The sequence below is a fragment of the Lampetra fluviatilis genome, chromosome 16 (genome assembly GCF_964198595.1).
Source record: "Lampetra fluviatilis chromosome 16, kcLamFluv1.1, whole genome shotgun sequence".
NCBI classification, from domain to species: domain Eukaryota; kingdom Metazoa; phylum Chordata; class Hyperoartia; order Petromyzontiformes; family Petromyzontidae; genus Lampetra; species Lampetra fluviatilis.
The window spans coordinates 4863164-4880564 of NC_136290.1; the positions used below are offsets into that span (position 1 = coordinate 4863164).

The 17401-nt window shown below is 46.0% G+C and overlaps 1 protein-coding gene across 2 annotated transcripts in view; it reads right to left on the reverse strand.

The window, feature by feature from the left end:
* Positions 1-17401, reverse strand: part of LOC144936478 (SH3 and multiple ankyrin repeat domains protein 2-like) — a 672911-nt gene that overhangs the window by 20701 nt on the left and 634809 nt on the right. The window contains exons 19-20 of one of the 2 annotated variants that reach the window (XM_078863558.1): positions 13539-13562; positions 1358-1485 (exon numbers count right to left, since the gene is read on the reverse strand). In XM_078863558.1, the coding sequence (XP_078719684.1) occupies positions 1358-1485; positions 13539-13562 (152 nt within the window). The remainder of the gene's footprint in view (positions 1-1357; positions 1486-13538; positions 13563-17401) is intronic. The other variant, XM_078863557.1, reaches the window with a different exon arrangement.

Consider the following 17401-nt stretch of genomic DNA (forward strand, 5'->3'; position numbering starts at 1 on the left):
TTCATAGAAGATCGTGAACAGCGTGTGTGCCACTTGTGTTCGTTCGCATGTGCTTGTGTGTGAGTGCTTTAGATTTTCGACACTTCACGTGGCTTCAAAGTGCATATAGCCTGGCACAAGCGGCGTGGTGATGTCACCGCCATGTCCCGAAACAACAAAAAACTACTACGGGTGGCAACATGGAATGTTCAAACGTTCACTGCGGAAGAGAGGCTGCCACTCCTCTGTCGGGAGCTGGACCGTTACCGCTTGGATTTCTGTGGTATTCAGGAGGTCCGGTGGACCACCTATGGCTCCTGCCACCAAGAGGGGTGGACACTCCTCTACTCGGGGCAGGAGACTGCCAAACAACAGAGAGTGGCTCTTCTTCTGAACAAAAGAATGAAGGGGGTGTGGGAGCGTGGTGGAGAAGTGTGGGAAGCTGTAAGCCCCAGAGGCGAGGAGTGGTGGTCGTCATTACTTATGCCCCCACTGAAGACGAACATCCATGGAGGGATGCAGGCAAGGCTGATGAGTTAGATGCCTTCTATGACCTCCTGTCACAGGTGCTAGCTAAAGTGGCCCCTCGGGATAGAGTCATCTTGTTGGGTGACTTCAATTCCCGAGTTGGTCATGATGCTGGCACCTGGTCTGGAGTGATTGGAAGGCATGGGCCAGATCAGCTCAATAACAACGGCCGGAGGCTGCTAGATTTTCAGCCCATGGGCTTGTAATTACCAACATGCTGTTCCAGCATCGGCGCATCCACACAACATCATGAATGCATGCCGGGTCCAAGCAAGAACATCTGCTGGACTACATAGTGACGGAACAACGGAAGCGGGCCCATGTCCTTGACACCAGGACCTACCGTGGAACTGATCTGCCCACTGATCATCGACTTGTCATCTGTAAGATGCGCCTGCCATTCTTCCACTCCAGTAGTGGGTGTACACCCAGGACCCCAGTCAAACCCATAGTGGCATTGTCTCAGCTAGCTGATGAAAGTTGCAAGCAAGAATAGCATCATCGCTTGCGGCTGGGGTTGGCATCGTCCCCCACTCCTCCTGATATCGAGGCAGAGGAGCGATGCTCGCAACAACGAGCGGAGTGCCGGGTGGCTAAAGCACAGCAAGTTGGCACAGTAGGGGGCACAGGTGGTCCATCAGCCAGTCATCTCAGTCAGTCGATCCGTGGCACCTGGGTCTGCGCCGTGACCTCCTGCCAGCGGCCGTTCGACACTACACGTGGCCTCAACGTGCACATAGCCTGGCACAAGCGTCGTGGTGATGTCACCGCCACTTAGTGGCGAATGGCGGTTATTGTTGGAGTGTGTGTGCGTGTGCTTGCGTGCGTGTGAGCGAGTGCGCCGCCACACCTTGAGCTCCTCGTTTATGAAGTGGCGGCTCGTGGGCCTCTGCTTGACGGTGGCAGCGCGCGAGTCGGCCTGCGCCGCAGCGTCCCCCAGGGGCTTGTCCGCGTTGGCCAGAATCTCGTCCAGCTTCTCTGCATGCGGCAATTGGCGGGGGCCAGGGGAACGATTAGAATCCATCAACATCATCGTCGCTTGATGTATAAACCGCACCCGAGGCACCCCGCCCACCCCCTCCCCCCGGTGGCAGCTGTCCCTGTGAGGCACAAGGTGAACGCAGCACCAACCGGCAAGTTGGCATTCGTCTGCCGGTTCGGGGGGGGGGCGATGATGGATGTTTTGCCCTGTGGCTTCCCACTTAAGTAATATGCGAGTAATTTATGGTCACATGACCTTTAACTTGCACTGCAATGCAAACGGCATGTTTTTTTATTTTATGGTTAATACCGATAGAGTATTGACCAGGGTGGCCGCCGGGGTTTGAACCGAAAATCCCTGCTACAGTCACCTAATGTGGTAACAAATTGAGGGGATGGTTAGCCAAGGAAACTTAATCTTCACTTTTCAATACGCATAGAGTGGCACCATCATGCATACCATAGGATCTCAATATATCAGAAAACAGGTGAAATATGGAAATTTTACATATTTTACATATTAACATAATAGTTATGTGACCATGACAACAGCCGTAAAGAATGTCTGGCACAAATTATTTATAATTATATTTTACTAAAAAAACAATGATGATATATGGTATCAATGATTTAATAATGATGAATATGTAAAAATGTATTAATTTACTGGAACACTCTTTAGCCAGCATTAATCATAAACAATTACAATAACGATGAGGCTAATTTGATGTGAGCAATTTGCGTTTCCTACACTCTGCCAATTTCCAGAACCGCAGCTTTCAAGGATTTTTTTGGAAGCTGGAGCGTTTACATACATCCACGATCCAACGATTGCTCGACTGGCATCCTGTGAAGCTACATTGCTTATTTAAGTCCCTTTTAGTTTTTAAAGAGACAAAGATAAAGATCCCCCGTATAGCCTTAACAGACTGTAGGGGAAAGTGCTGTTAGCGAGCACCTATGAAGGCCGGAACGGTACACGAGGGGGTGGGTGGCCAGCACCACGCCCGACCGCCTTTGTCTCCCCAGTGACGATGTTTACACACCGCACCAGGTACTCATTTAAGGCTGAGTCGACCTAGGGGAGGCCCAGGACCGGTTCAGATAATCGTCACTGGTGTTAGTCGTGAGCGGGAATCGAACCCGGGTCGCCAGGTTCATAGCGCAGCGCGCTAACCGCTACACTACCGCTCCCCACTTTTAAAGAGACACACACATATCAACCCACATAAGGTAATTAGGCTAAACTTACCCACAGTAAACATTAATTCCATCGAAAAATCATTTAGCTCTGAGCCCCCAAGTGGTAACCACAGTTTGCAAATCTTTGGAAAATATCAGCAAAAACACATATAATCGCTGGTTTTCAACATGTCTTTCCCACGCTTTAACGGAGATCGTAAAAAAGAAAAATAAACCTGCTGGATCTTGACACATTTATGACACGTAGTTTTACAGTCCACACGTGTTTTGCGGCGAGGATGTAAACACATTCTTGGGTCTTTCGGTAAAGTCACGTAGATAGATCGCAACACAAGCGACTGCTTGTGTTGCGATCGAAACGTCATAGTTTTTTGTTATTCTTTGTTATTTTCTTTAAACCTATCTACGTGACTTTACCGAAAGACCCAAGAATATGAATTCCTGCAGTCACGAAAGCTTTGAGTCAAGATGTAAACACATTTTAAAAGAGGGGGCAGAATTTCAAGTGACGAAGAAGGGCAGTTTCTGTAAAATGTTAAAGTAAAAAGGGCTTGATAACTAATATTCTGCCGTGTGGCCAGTTGTCCGATTGAAAAAATTGTGAATAAGCAGCTTCTGGCAACATGCAAAGTAGGGGCAGACCATTATGAAAGCGACTGCTGTTCGGGGAGAGGCTGAGTGACTTGACAAAATCAAAACACCGAGCCTGAACCATTTTTTTAAAGGTCGTGATCAAGATGTCATCACAGCCGCCACAGCTGATGGAACCACATCTTGAGGTCACTTCCTTCTGCCAGATCCTGCAATCCTGGAGCTCAAAGGCCCTCTTACCCCTCTGGCCTCATCTCATGTCCTGGTGTGTGATGCCCACCCACGAGTGTACACTTCCCACCAAAGACTGTTTCTGTTTCAGCTTGCCAGATGCTGTTGATTACACAGAGAAGCCGACCTAAAATTAGTAGTTTGCATTTAATTTGTCCCCTGAGAACGTTACTTTACATGTTTAGAACGCTAAGTGGTCCATAACTTCCCACACACCTAATGGAGTCGAAATTAAATGGTAAAAAAACAAAACGTTGGGGGAGTCAATTATAGGGCGCATAATCGTTTCTTTGGTTCCAAAGTCAATTTCTTTCAAGTGGTATTGCTCTGCTCTCGGTAGAGAGATTTCAGCAATGCACCGTGATGTATTCACGTAGTGCCCGATTAGCATGGTTGGCTACGTACCAAGCGAAACAAGTTCAATGTGCATACACGCAGCATCCACTAACTATATATATATAAATTATAGAGTGCGTATGCGTGGATTTGGATATAATTGCGGTGGATGTAATTAACACACGCATTGCCGAAGCTATTAGGGTTATCGTAGAAGAAAGCCGTGTTCGTTTTTTGTTGTTGTTGTTTGGAAAATGTCTCCGCATGGACGGTGAAGCGTTAAGAGTGGCGGTGTGACTTTTGAACCGACACTGCCAATAGATGCAAATTTAGCCATCGGTGAAATTCATGTAAAGGAATAGCTGCTTGGTGGGGCCCACGATAAGTGAACTTGTAAACAAACACACAATGCTCTACAGGTACTAACATATACATATATTTGGACGTACTGGCAGTACGCTGGTGCAACATAACACACCAGTCCTTATACAACAGTAAAAATAATAACAAGCAAATCTGTTTATCGGTCTTTAATTAACCCTGTAGGACACGTTTTGACACCATTCTAAAGTTTTATTCAGCTTACTGTGACCTGTTAAAAAAAGGTCAACATTGACCGTCCGGGGCACGCCATTTTTTTTCGGGCGGACCAGGAGGGCGAGCACCTCGAGTAATAGCAGCAGCAGTAGCAGCAGCAGCTTTCTTGCGCGTCCCTTATGCAATAAAGCCAATCGTCATCAGGCCGGGTGCTATACGGCAACAGACGGTGAAGTTTCGTGTTCGGCCGCTCATAACATTTGTCTACAGACTGCTTTGACATCAAAATAACCGATTTTGAGGCACCCCGCAAGATTTTCTGACCAAGGGTTGCGAATTGTGGGAAAATAAATATTTATTAGGAAAAATTTGCTTTTTTTATACCGCGCACCCGTGCATCGTCAATATGTTCATATACATTTAGAGAACGTGCGTTTGTACAGGGCCATTCGTACAATGCACTCTAGGATAAAGGCCCTCGTCATCCTTATGTTGAAATCGAAACGTCGTAATTTTTTGATATTCTCTTTGAACCTATCTACGTGACTTTACCGAAAAACCAAAATAATATAGCTAAACCCTGCTTCCCTTCCGAGACCTGAAAAGATTGGACCCTGTTTCCAGTTATTTCGACATGGGGCATAGGACATTTAACCAACTACTGTTATACTCATGCAGATAAAAAATTGTACAAAACAATTTAGCGACAGGGAAGTAAATACATTTTTAAGAACAGCCACTGTTTTGCCAATAAGTTGCAGTGATGTCACCATGACCCTTGTGCCAGGCTGGGTGCGCTTTGAAGCCATGTGAAGTATCGAAAGCATGTTGACAGGTCACGGGACAGACCCAGGTGCCATGGCTTGACTGAGACGACTGGCAGATGCACCACCTATTATGCCAACACAACAACAACTAAGTGGTGGTGACATCACCACGGCGCTTGTGCCAAGCCAGGTCCACACACACGCAGTATATTAATGTGCACATGCAGGTGTGCAATTACTGTGTATTCAAAATATACCATACCATCTGAAGTATGTACTGACATTATTGCAACACTACAAATAGCAAACCTCTCTGGATGACACCATGGGTAGAGCTCTGAAATTTTGCAATCGGAAGGTCAAGGGTTCAAATCCCAGTTCGGTGTCGTCTGAGCTACTCATCATCCCCCTGGGGTTGTGGGTTAAATGGGTACAACTGTGTGGGAAGTCAATAGTGGCTGCTGTCTTTTGGGAAAGTTAACATCGACCACGGGATTTGACATTTCCACAACTTGCTCCGAGTACCACGCAAGTTTGAGAAGGAACACACATTGGCGCTTGCCGATTACAAACACGCCGTACCCCCGATTAACACGGTTGGCTACGTGTGGTGCGAAAGAAGTTCAACGTACGTACACACAAAACAATGGCAAAAGGACAACAATCCCCTGTATATCCTTCAGCAGACTTGTTGGGGAAAGTGCTGTTAGTGAGCACCTATGAGGGCTGGCACAACACACGAGGGGGTGAGGAGCGGCCAGCACCACGTCCAGCCAGCTTCGCCTACTCAGTGCTGACGTTGACACACCGCACCAGGTACTTATGTAAGTCAGGCTGAGTCTACAGTAAACAGAACCCCAACGTATCCTGTGAAACGTGAGCGAAGATCTGCAGTTAAATAATTATTAAATATTATTGTGATTAGGGGCCATCCATTTAGTAGGTACGCATAAAATATCTGTCGAAACTTTACCCCTCCCCCCGTCCCTGTTCGCACGCGTACTTTTTTCACCCCCCCCAAATTCTATAGAACGGCCGATATTTAATCCACGCAGAAATGATCAAGGATTAATAATATTAATGTGTTTAAGAAAACAGATAGTCCACCACCGGACTATCTAACTCATTTGAAGGCCAATGTAGACAAATTATTATCGAGGCTTCATCCCCCCCCCCCCCCCGTTTCCTATGCGTACATTGTCAGTAGACCCCCATACGCAAGCGTACGCATTTGGGTTAACCCCCCCTCCATGCGTACGTACTAAATGGATGGCCCCTTACTGTACTGATAAAAACCTTGCACGCGTCTTAGGTTACCACGGTGTTCTGTTGCCGATGAACGGAAAATGCGTCGCGACGGCAACGCGATGTCGCTGCAATCGTTGCAGATGTCAGCAACCCCACAACACTGTCACAGAATCCCGGGATCGCGTATCTGCCGCGCGTTGTTCGACACCATGTCCGACGTTTCCCCCACCGCCCCGCCACGTGCCGGGAGCCTCTGCAAGTCGCCGAGGAAGCTCCAAGCGCGTGGAGCGAAACGTCGGACATTGTGCCGAACAACACGCGGTTCACGACCTAGAAAAAGCTGTACGGCAGCACAACCGTGAAAACTTCTACAATCTTGAGTTAATGATAATCATAAATTCCTCGGAAGCACGAGGAGGAGCCGCAGACAAACAGAAAGGCAGCCACACAATGGGCCGACCCCAACAAATGCCCAAGCTCTGCAGTCCTCTTTATATTAAGGTGTTATTGGCCGATTAATGAGCGTTCACTTGTGTGCAAGAGTCGGGGTCAATGGCACTGTGATGAACTGGGATTGACATCGCACACCATTCACGAAACTGTTCCGGTCCTTCACTAGGTCAACTCAGCCCTAAATTATTACTTGAAAGTGTGTGAATATCAGGGAAAGGTAGAGAGAAGAAAGGAAGTTGGGTGTGGTGCTGGTCATGTCTGCCTTAAATAGGTGCTCACTAATGGCACTTGTCACTGATCTATATGTTTGGGTGTGGTGTCTGTGTGTGCAAGTGGGGCCTGGCTATACACGGAGAGCGTTACATTACATTACCTTGGCACTGTACAAACACGCGAATTAAACAACGCTTTGTGGCTTCTATTATAAAAGAAAGGATGTACGGGAAGAGCTATTGTGCACATTAAGCTCCACTCTGGGCCCAAACTTGAGCACCCAGATCTCCACGGGAAATGTAAGTCAACTGCTGGCGCAACAGATGCAAATTCGGCAAACTTCCTCGCTCGGACAGTTGCAGCGTGGGGGCATTAAATCTACAACTGAAGCGACCGGTGTGTTCTTTTAGAGATATTTAAAACTTCATGCGGTCGTAAATATGCGCACCAGACTAAACTGGAAGAGGCTGATGGCGCACCTGCTTTGCCGTACACCTGCACTTTGCGGAGCGATGTTACCTGCAACGCCCGAATAAAGATCAGCGGTGAGATCTGCCACCAGCCTGTCGTAACTCGACGCCGGGGGGATGCGTAACGAACGATGTGTTAACGTTGCGCATTCAATCTGGCGCATTTACACGCAAACTCCGGTCGTCCTCACAGCAGCCTTTCGCTGGCTATCGGATAAAGATGGTTGCTGCATATGCGCGCGTTCAGATATGCTTCTGCGGCCGTCTGGAACGCTCTTCCGTCCGATATTAGGAAGCCACTGGAGCTGTGCGCTGTTAAATCTATATTGGAAACACATTTGTTTTGAACAGATTTTTTTCCGTTTAGTTTGTTGTCTTTCCCCCGTACCTCCGATTACCACGGTTGGCTACGTAAACTGCGAAATAAGTTCAACGTAGAATGCAATCTCGCGCACCTGTGCGCTTACACACGTTCCTTTGCAGGGCAGGACGCAGGTGGCACATTTGTGCTTTAAGTTACCTCCACCACCGTGCGAATTTTGTGCTGCTGACAGGCACATCATTTACATTGCCTCCACTGTGCGTGTCTGTGCATGCGACTGTGTATAATTTTGTGTGGGGTGCGTTAGTGAAGCGGAGAGCGCGCGCTGTGCTACGAACCCGGCCACCAAAGTTCAATTCCCGCTCACGGCCACCAACACCAGTGACGATGATCTCAAATAATCCTGAGCCTCCTCTAGGTCGACTCTTGGGAGACAAAGGCAGCCGGGCGTGGTGCTGGCCACCCACCCCTTTGGGTGCCAGGCAAATTTTGTAGGATTTACCAAGTAGCTGCAGCTATTGTAAAGATGACATTAAAGACCCAGGCAGCGGTAAAATTTGCACCACTGGCCAGTGGCAATGAAAAACGCCTCATTCGTTTGAGCCAGGCGACACTTTTGACATTCGTTAATTGATAGTTTGATTTTTTGTTGAACGCTTGCCCGACTCATCTCACTTGTGTGCCAGAATGAGTGACATTTTCCCATTAAACTTCTGTTGTCTAGCCATTTGGCTACATGCCTCGGGGTTTGTAGCCGCTGTGCCGAGATAACGGCTGAATGGATATCAGAATGTAAAGCAAGACTGTTTAATGTGAGTGTGGAAATTTAGGTTTGATCACTGATGGCTGCTGAAATTCTAAACCAGACCCATACGGTTATTGAATGGAGTGATGATTTTATCATCGTGCGATTTTAAAATGCGTTAACACGACTGCTCTGGGTGATTGATGATTATAAATCTCGGTTACATATGTGGCATCAATGAATGACATTACGCAACTTTTTCTTTAAAGATGTTAATTTTACAAAGTGCTTTTTTTTATCGTGCCGACAGTTGCATTTGAATTTTAAGTCAATGAGTAAAAATGGGCAAATCTTTTACAGATATACACATTTAAATATTTTAGGCATGATGGTTACCAAACGTATTCGCCGCATTGGTACCAGTCTATCCACCAATGGCAAAGCAGTAGCGGCACAGTGGTTTGTCTACTGCACTGTTAGCCTGGTGATCCGAGACTGGTTCCTGGCCAGGAAGAGGAATTTAACTTTGGTTACTGGGATAATAGCACATTGTGTGAACCACTTGACCAAGCCTCCCCTACCAAGCAAAGTCACACGGCGACGCCAAAGGCAAAGATCCCCCGTGTAGCCCACATACGCTGTTGCGGCAAGTACCGTCAATAAGGTGCCTATTAAAGCTGGTATTAAGCAACAAGGAACTGGGGTATGGCCAGCATCATGCCAGGCCACCTTTGTCTCCCCAGTTCGTACGTGTGCACACCCACACCAATACGGCCGATTCAGGATCGGTTCTAATATGACACGCCACTGATATTAGCCATAGCTGGGAATTGAACACAGGTTTCTGGGTTCAAGGTAGTTCACTAACCAACTAAACGACGGATCTACAAACTGACACTAAAGACAAAGATCCTCCATACAGCCTTTACGGACTGTTGGGGCAAGTGGTATTCGCCAGCACCTATGAAGACTGGCAAGGCACACGAGGGGGTGGGTGGCCAACATCACGCCCGGATGCCTTCGTCTCCCCAGTGGCGATGTTTTACACACCGCACCAGGTACTCATTTGAGGCCGTGTCATCCTAGGGGAGACAAATACACCTAACACACACGCAAATACACACGTACCACTAGCAAAAGCGCCCACAAAGGTTTCAGAGGCATCAAGTCAAACCTGCGCAGCGGCTGTGAGCACTAAAACATGACGGAAAATTGCATTATTCTGTTTTTCAGGTGGAGCCGCATTCCTGCAGCGGGTTTCATAGCCAGAAGCGCGCGTGACACGCCGGGTCTGGCTTTTTTTGTTGCTTCTTTGTGGCGTGGCCAGGCACACAGGGCCTGGGCACAATGCACCTCGTGGTATTATCTGCGTGCAGAGCGGGGAACACACAGAGGGTGGCCTTGTCTGGGCTGGATGAGAGCGTTCCTCCGTTCAAAGAGAGAAATAGGCGCTTTCTCCCTGCCTGGGACACGCGATCCGCTGGTGACAAAAGAGAGGCCCGAAACATAAATTTGATACCTTTAAATAATACACCTCTCCTCCATCCCTCAAATAACCTTGACGTTTGTGTTTCGAAAACAGAGGGTCTCTCTCTTTGTGCCGTGAAACATGTCACCGAAGACGTATCATTGGAAGGTTAAATTAAATATTTGTTTAATTGCCCCACTCCCCCCCCACGTTGCACTGTACAATGTGTCGTGTGCCATTTAAACCTCACATATGCACGCGTGTGTTTAAACATTTGCCGTCGGGTTTGGTTTGTTTACATAATGGTGTCCAGTAGGGATAGCCACCAGAGCATTGTAATCCTATGGTAGTTGGCAGTTCAATAATTAATTAAATGAAATAAACATTCCCTGCTTTTTTGACTCTTGTAGATTTGAAGTGGCATAAAGTTCACGAGGAAACGCGCGTAATCTAAGTTGGGCGGTTATGCAACCAAATGTGGCCTCAAAGTGCACCTGGTCTGGCACAGGCGCCGTGATGACATCACCGTCACTTAGCGGCGAATGGGAGGTATTGGTATTTAACCAGAATGCTAAACGTTTTTGGAAATGCTGCCGATCAAATGAGGTTTACGTGTAGCAGTTTCAACTCGAGCGTTGCCAAATGCGTTTGGCTAACAACGAATATCAGGGCGTTCGTAGAAGAGAACGCCTCGTTCTGCCACTCGACACACGTAAAGCATTGACGGTGGCGCTTCATTTGAGCGGCATGCCACAGTCGTTTGACACCTCTCCCCCTCTGCATTACGCAACGTGGCGTGTTGTGGTGGTGTTGTTTTTACAGCTAATTTGTTGGGGCTTTTAAAGAAAATAGTAAATGTAATTGTTTCCTGTGCAGCCCTTTGTCACGCCACTCCTGGGCAATGGGGGCGTGGGGGGGTTTACTTGACCATATTTCACCATGGCGGGGAGTTGGGGCTCAGGGTGGAAGCAACGCCTGTCCAGACATTACTCACCGCTTGATGTTAGACATGGCTGGGGACATGGCTGGGAATCGAACTCAGGTCACCGAGTGTCCATAGCGCAGTGCGCTATAACCACGGCACCGCTGCTGACCCCCCACTGAAATATATCACTTGTGCCCAAAATTATGAAAGCACGGCTGTATTTAAAGATAGTAAGAGTGCAATAGTGGATACACAAAGTTCACAAGGTCAATGGTACTGTTTAGGGTGTTGCAAGATCAAAGGCAATAGATAATGTTTCACAGGTCAAAGATAGTTCAAAAGGTTCAAGTGTTAATACATTTTTACAGCAGAACCTGATTATAAACAAAACATGTATACATGGGGCTAATGTTACTCTCAACTGGGCCAATAGCTGAGGAGAAATTATATCAGAGGTCAAACCCACCCAAGCAGAGGCATGGCAATGAGAGAGTACGCGTACATGGTGGCTGTGTTCACATCGACCAAATAATACACATGATGTCATATTACTTAGCAGCCTTCAAAAGCACGTGCACCAAATATTTTAATAACCCAAGCTCAGCCACTAATTTACCTTACGAATCATTGTCATTATACGGGAGAAAAATCGATTCAGCAGCAGCATGATTACGTTGTAAATACACACTTCAATCGACTTAACGAGCTCGTTTTAAATGTGCAGCAAAGCCAGCGTTGGGTTGTCTACGCTGCAACAGTCACAGGCGAGGTATTTTGGCAATTGTTTTTGGACAAAGATGAAGGCCAACTATTGCCGACAACTGCAGCGAAACCTGTAGCGCATGTTGCGGCAAGCAGGGCCGCCATCCAAGGCTTTCTTTCGTAACGAAGACGACACGCTCCTCTGACCGTTCACCACGCAGCGTAAGGAGGGAAGGGGTGGTTAGTGGGGAGTTTTAACGACGGCAAACTTTGTACCCGACACCAAAAGCCCTCTGTTAAGCCACCAGATTGTATCCATACATACAGCGGGCTACATGGCATTTCCATCACCGCACACTGTGTCCCAACAGGCATCGCGGCAACTGGGCAAGGTACACAAAGCACAGGTATATTTATTGTTTGCTCACTATGATTTTATAACGTGAAACCTGATCTACGATGTCGATCATATTGTACTGCCACACTGAATCTCGGCGAGGGGGAGAATTAGCGGACTGTATCTGAAGCCGCCATCGCGTAAACATTACAAGAGCAAGGTCAAATCACTTTCATAGTACAATGTGGGAGGGTTAAAGGTCTGGCCCACAAATTACTTTTCTTACACCACTGCTGGCAAAAGCACCTCCACTCGAGGGGATTCTAGAGAGCCCCTCTACAATGTATTTTTGGCCTATTCAATTCTGGCCTTATGTCTTGAAAGTGATGGGAGTACTTACACTTTACCAAACTGTGGAGTGTTTTACCCACATTTCAGCACTGACTCAGGGCCAGCAATGGCGACATCAGCACACTCATTTGAGAAGGGAAGCACTGGGACACTACCAGGCAGTGAATGCGATCACCACGATTTTAATCGTCCCAACGCACGTACGGTCGTGCCGAGCCCCATTCTGGTGAACTGCGCTTATGTTGGTGGAACGGTTTAAGAGATATCATAGAAAATATCTGATGTAAATATAAAAAAAATCGGGGAAGGATGTGGCCAGCTGACTCACTGGGGCTAATGCGTCCATTAGACGATTGAACTAACAGCGCCGTAATCCAAAGCACAAACACTCGTGAATAAGGGTTGATGATTTAAACCTGGTCACTGCTGACTGCACGAGTGATCACCGATCAACCATGGAAATCTGTAAATTATGCGAAAAACCCCATCAGAACAGAATAGTAGGGCAGGCCTAAGAAAACCGGTACGTTTTAAACAACGCAGACATATGTACAAAGCCTCTGTGCACCATGCACACAAACCTTCAGCATTCCCTGAAAAAGTGTAGTGGTCCTCTGTCTTAGGTCAATGTTATAATTAATTTGAGAAAACACGACAAAAGCAGTGATACAATGATAGGACAAATGTGGACCAGTGTTGTGCTCATTAGGACTCATCGGCAAAGAATAATCACCAATGCCCATTGCTTGCAGAGTCTGCTTCTGAAAATCAAATATTGTATGTGGAGTCTCCACTTCCACGCTACGGGACCCATTAGTTTAGATAACGGCAAACAAAAATCTAATCACCGATGCCAGAAGCGTGAAAGCGGTCCAGTAGCTTAGTGCTCAGCATGCTCGCCACTAAGGTCATTGCCCACTGATTCAATTCCTGGCGCAGCCACCTGGCGCTTCAGCCACCTGGTGGATTATCAAACCGTATCATCTGCCGCTAAGACGGACATCAAATGCCCCGTGACTTAATTTGCGTGTGATGCCCGTGCAACAATCCCCTTTCAGTCACCATGACAAATCGCAATGGTAATTGCTGTAAACAAATTAAAGCGACACAATTTCACAGGAAGGCAGAGAGGAAAGGTTGAACAACATTACCTGGTTGCTTGATCCGTGTTGCAGCTTATAAAGACAAAAAGCAGAAGTGGAAGATTAGGAGGTATATATGAGAGGGGTTTTAATTTTGTAAAAAAAATAAACAACGCAACTGTGTTTTAATCTAGAGTGCTCATGAGTAAAAATATGGTTCATTACAATCGTTGCTTATGATGAAATCTCCATCGGAATGTCAAAAACTACCTTGCGCAAAATACCTTTGATGCAAATCTAGTAATACATCGTGGAGTGTTCATGACAGATATTACAAAAACTGCACAATGGCATTACAGACGGCAGAACATTTTCAAAGATCTTTTATGTTTTACAAGAATTTTTTTTGTCGTTCAAAGGCACAGGAATGAAAAAAAACGTTCGCGAGAAAGAGAAGGTTGTAAAGGAAACAACAGGGCCCTAGCCCGCTTCATAACTTACAGGACCGCTCTGATGGCACGATAATGCGTTGAAAGGTCACTCGATGCGAGTGTGCATAGTGATTTTTTTTTCTCAACCATTTAAACACCACCGTGTGCTCAGCGACGGACAGGTGTAATGACCACTTGCAAGCGGAGCTAAGCGTGAAATTGGCCCATGCTCTACAAGGTGCAGTACGTGCATGCGAGCGCTGGTACTGTGAAACGAGCGTGGTATAGGCACGCGACGAAAGAGCTCCGTGCTGGGTTTTTTTCTGCATTCAAAATATATGAGCAGACAAATTTGCCTCCTTCACACATCTGTCCCTCCACTACTTAAAAAAAAAACATGGGCCACCGTTGTTGTCTGAGAGTGCATAATTTCAGCAGCATTGGTTCAATACAAGCAAACTCTGGACTAGTTTCAGCACTCATCAGCATCTCTTATCATCAGTCAGGCTTGCTTGGACCAATGCTAGTGAACTGCCAGATGTTTGGAGGCAGGGATAATCTTGTTATATACGGGTCCTAGTTTGACACGAAGCTATTTAATGCATAACATAAAATAATCACGAGAAACATTGTGGAGAATATAAGTATTGCGTTACAGTATTTATGTTCTCCACAAGGACACTCGTTATACTGTGTTATCATCCAGATATGTTATGGCGTTTAAAACTACAACATTACATCAACACATGCCACTGTAATTTAAATGCTTCACTGTTAATAAGTAAAACTTTTCAATAACACGTCTGACGTGACCATGTGTTCCTATTATGATTTTGGAGTCTATTATTTAACTTCAAATATATTGCAGGAACAAACTCAGCTGGTACCAAATTCTGATGAGACTCTCTTGTAACAATAAGTTGCACTCCAACGATGTGCCTCATGTGAACACAGTTCTACAGATCTGGTCACACACAGATGCATGCCTTACAGATTATAAGATGCAACTCCAAATTCGCAATACAAAGGATAAAGTGCATCTAATAATTATCCAAAGACTATGTTAAGCCTTAAAGCTTAGTTCGATCAGAGTAAAGTATTTGTTTCCTCATGTAAAATTGATCTCAGGGGAGCAGGAATAATATTTAATGACATTCAACATTGTAAACCCAAAGGTATCTTTACACTCATTACCTCCATTAGCGTAAACACATGAATATATTAACGCTTGCACACAAATATATATGGGCAAGAAATATACAATACAAGAACTATCAAAACACCCAAAGGCCAAATTAAATATTTCAATTATGGACTGTTGTCGCAATTGCCATTCGCTAGCACTTATTAAAACTGACACAGCACACAAGGGAGTGGCGTGGCCACCACCACGGATGCATGGCTTATGCCAATGGTGACCTCACCATAATGATAATTATTGTTTATTCTCTGCCGGATAAAGGACCTCCCCAAAACGGTGTTGGCCATGGGCACTGTTTTACCGGACTTCACCACGCCGGTAGGTGTGCATTAGTGAAGGGGAGGCCCAAGACTGCTTCGGATATCGCTCTTCTCTGATGTCAGCCATGGCTAGGAGCCAAACTCAGGGTGTCGGGTTCATAGCCCAGTACACTAACCACTGCACCACCACTCCATATACGACCACATCAATACAGTAGATGCGTAGTTAAGCGAAGTGAGCCAATGGATGACCCAGGCCACATTATTATACAAGTTACCACTGGACAATTAAATAGACTGTGCACACACATATACATACTATACTATGTATATGTGTTGAACTTCTTTCACACCGTACGTAGCCAACCGTGCTATTCAGAGAGCATTAGAATTACGGTCGACTCCGTCCGTCAACCCTTTGCGTTGTACAAAATGTGCACCAATTTGTGGGAAAGTCAAGAGTCTTCGGGATAGTGCAGCACCAGCCAAGGGACTGGAATTCCCATCACTAGCTCAGGATTGCTATTGCTCCTGACCCCGTCTCTGTTCAATTCCATGCACGAGTCCTTCCTCTTCTGTTCTGGCTGTGACTAATGATTCTCAAGAGTGTATACAGTATATATAATGTATATATGTGCATCTCACACTAAAGTGGAGATAATCTTGAGATGCATTGTTACGTAGATGATATATAAATCCAATGTGTAATGTGTTGTTGGAAGGAGGAAACACTTTGAACTTGGTAAAGCATAAATTAAACCTCTTCTGTTACTATTGTAGTGATTGTGTTTTGTATTTATGCACATCAGAGGGAAATCAGTATGCATAATGTCCTAAGGCCCACATCTGTCTTTTTGTGTTGAGGTTAAACTTTTAAAACATTTTACCAAGGCACTGTGCGTGCAGCACAGCAGGACGATCGTAACCGCAACGCATGACTGAACTATTTGCAACGACCCAGGCCTGCATGGCAAATTACAAGACAGGTCTCTTACCTGCTTGCGGCTCGTGAACTTAAAGTGTGAACCACATTCATGTTAACACACGTGCATTTCTGCTGTTTATTCCCCCTCCCCTCCTTATCGGGCCGACGAACGCGAGGGGTGCTGGCATCCCTCCCGGCAAAACACTGAAGAGACGACAAAGTGGAATTGGTTACTTAAATATCGACCGAAACACTCTGTCCTGAAACTTTCGGGGGTCGGGCTGTGGAATGCCGCAGGATGGTACTCCACAGCACCGTGGGCTTACTGGGAAAATATTTGAGAAGCACTCGCTGGGCAGGGTTTTTTTTTAACTGTGGCGGCGATTTAAGTCCGCGTGTGAAATGCTGCTGCGATGCGCACTTCTCAGAGCTCTCACATCGAGTGGACATTTTTTTAAGCGAACTTTGTTTCAAAAGAGAGAAGGAAGCGAAAATGGAGGTATACACGGGATATTGAAGCACATTTCTTTGAGTAATTATGGATTGAAAGGAAATAGTTATATATATATTTTTATAATTATCATAATAATGATTACTGTATGACTAAAGACACCCAGGTGTTCCTTACAATGGAGGTTATACAGCCGGGTGTGGTGGTACGAACATCGATTACATTTTCTGGATTATAAGATGCCCGAGAAAGTAAGACACACAGCACCTCAAACCTGCGCCCCATGTTAATCACGTAATTTAGACACACACGACTACCACCATTATAGGACACACCCAAACCTTGGCTTTAAAGTATGGTGTGCCTTGTAACCTGGAGAATATGGTGGCAATTCACTACTTTGGAGGCAGGTTTTTGTAGATCAGGTTAAAATTACTCGCGTGAAAATTACACAACATTCTGAGTTGCAAAGGGGAAGGAAAATGACAGCATAGCAAGTCGGCCGTCGACCTGTCTGCACGGATTTTTATTTTGCGTTATCCCCTCGTACAAGTCGGTTTTCTCGAGGAGCTCCGGTTTCCTCCGTCAAGAAAATAAATAGGCGAGTAAGGAATTGACAAAAGATACCTATCAGGATCCTTGCATGGGTTAGCTGTCATCTTCA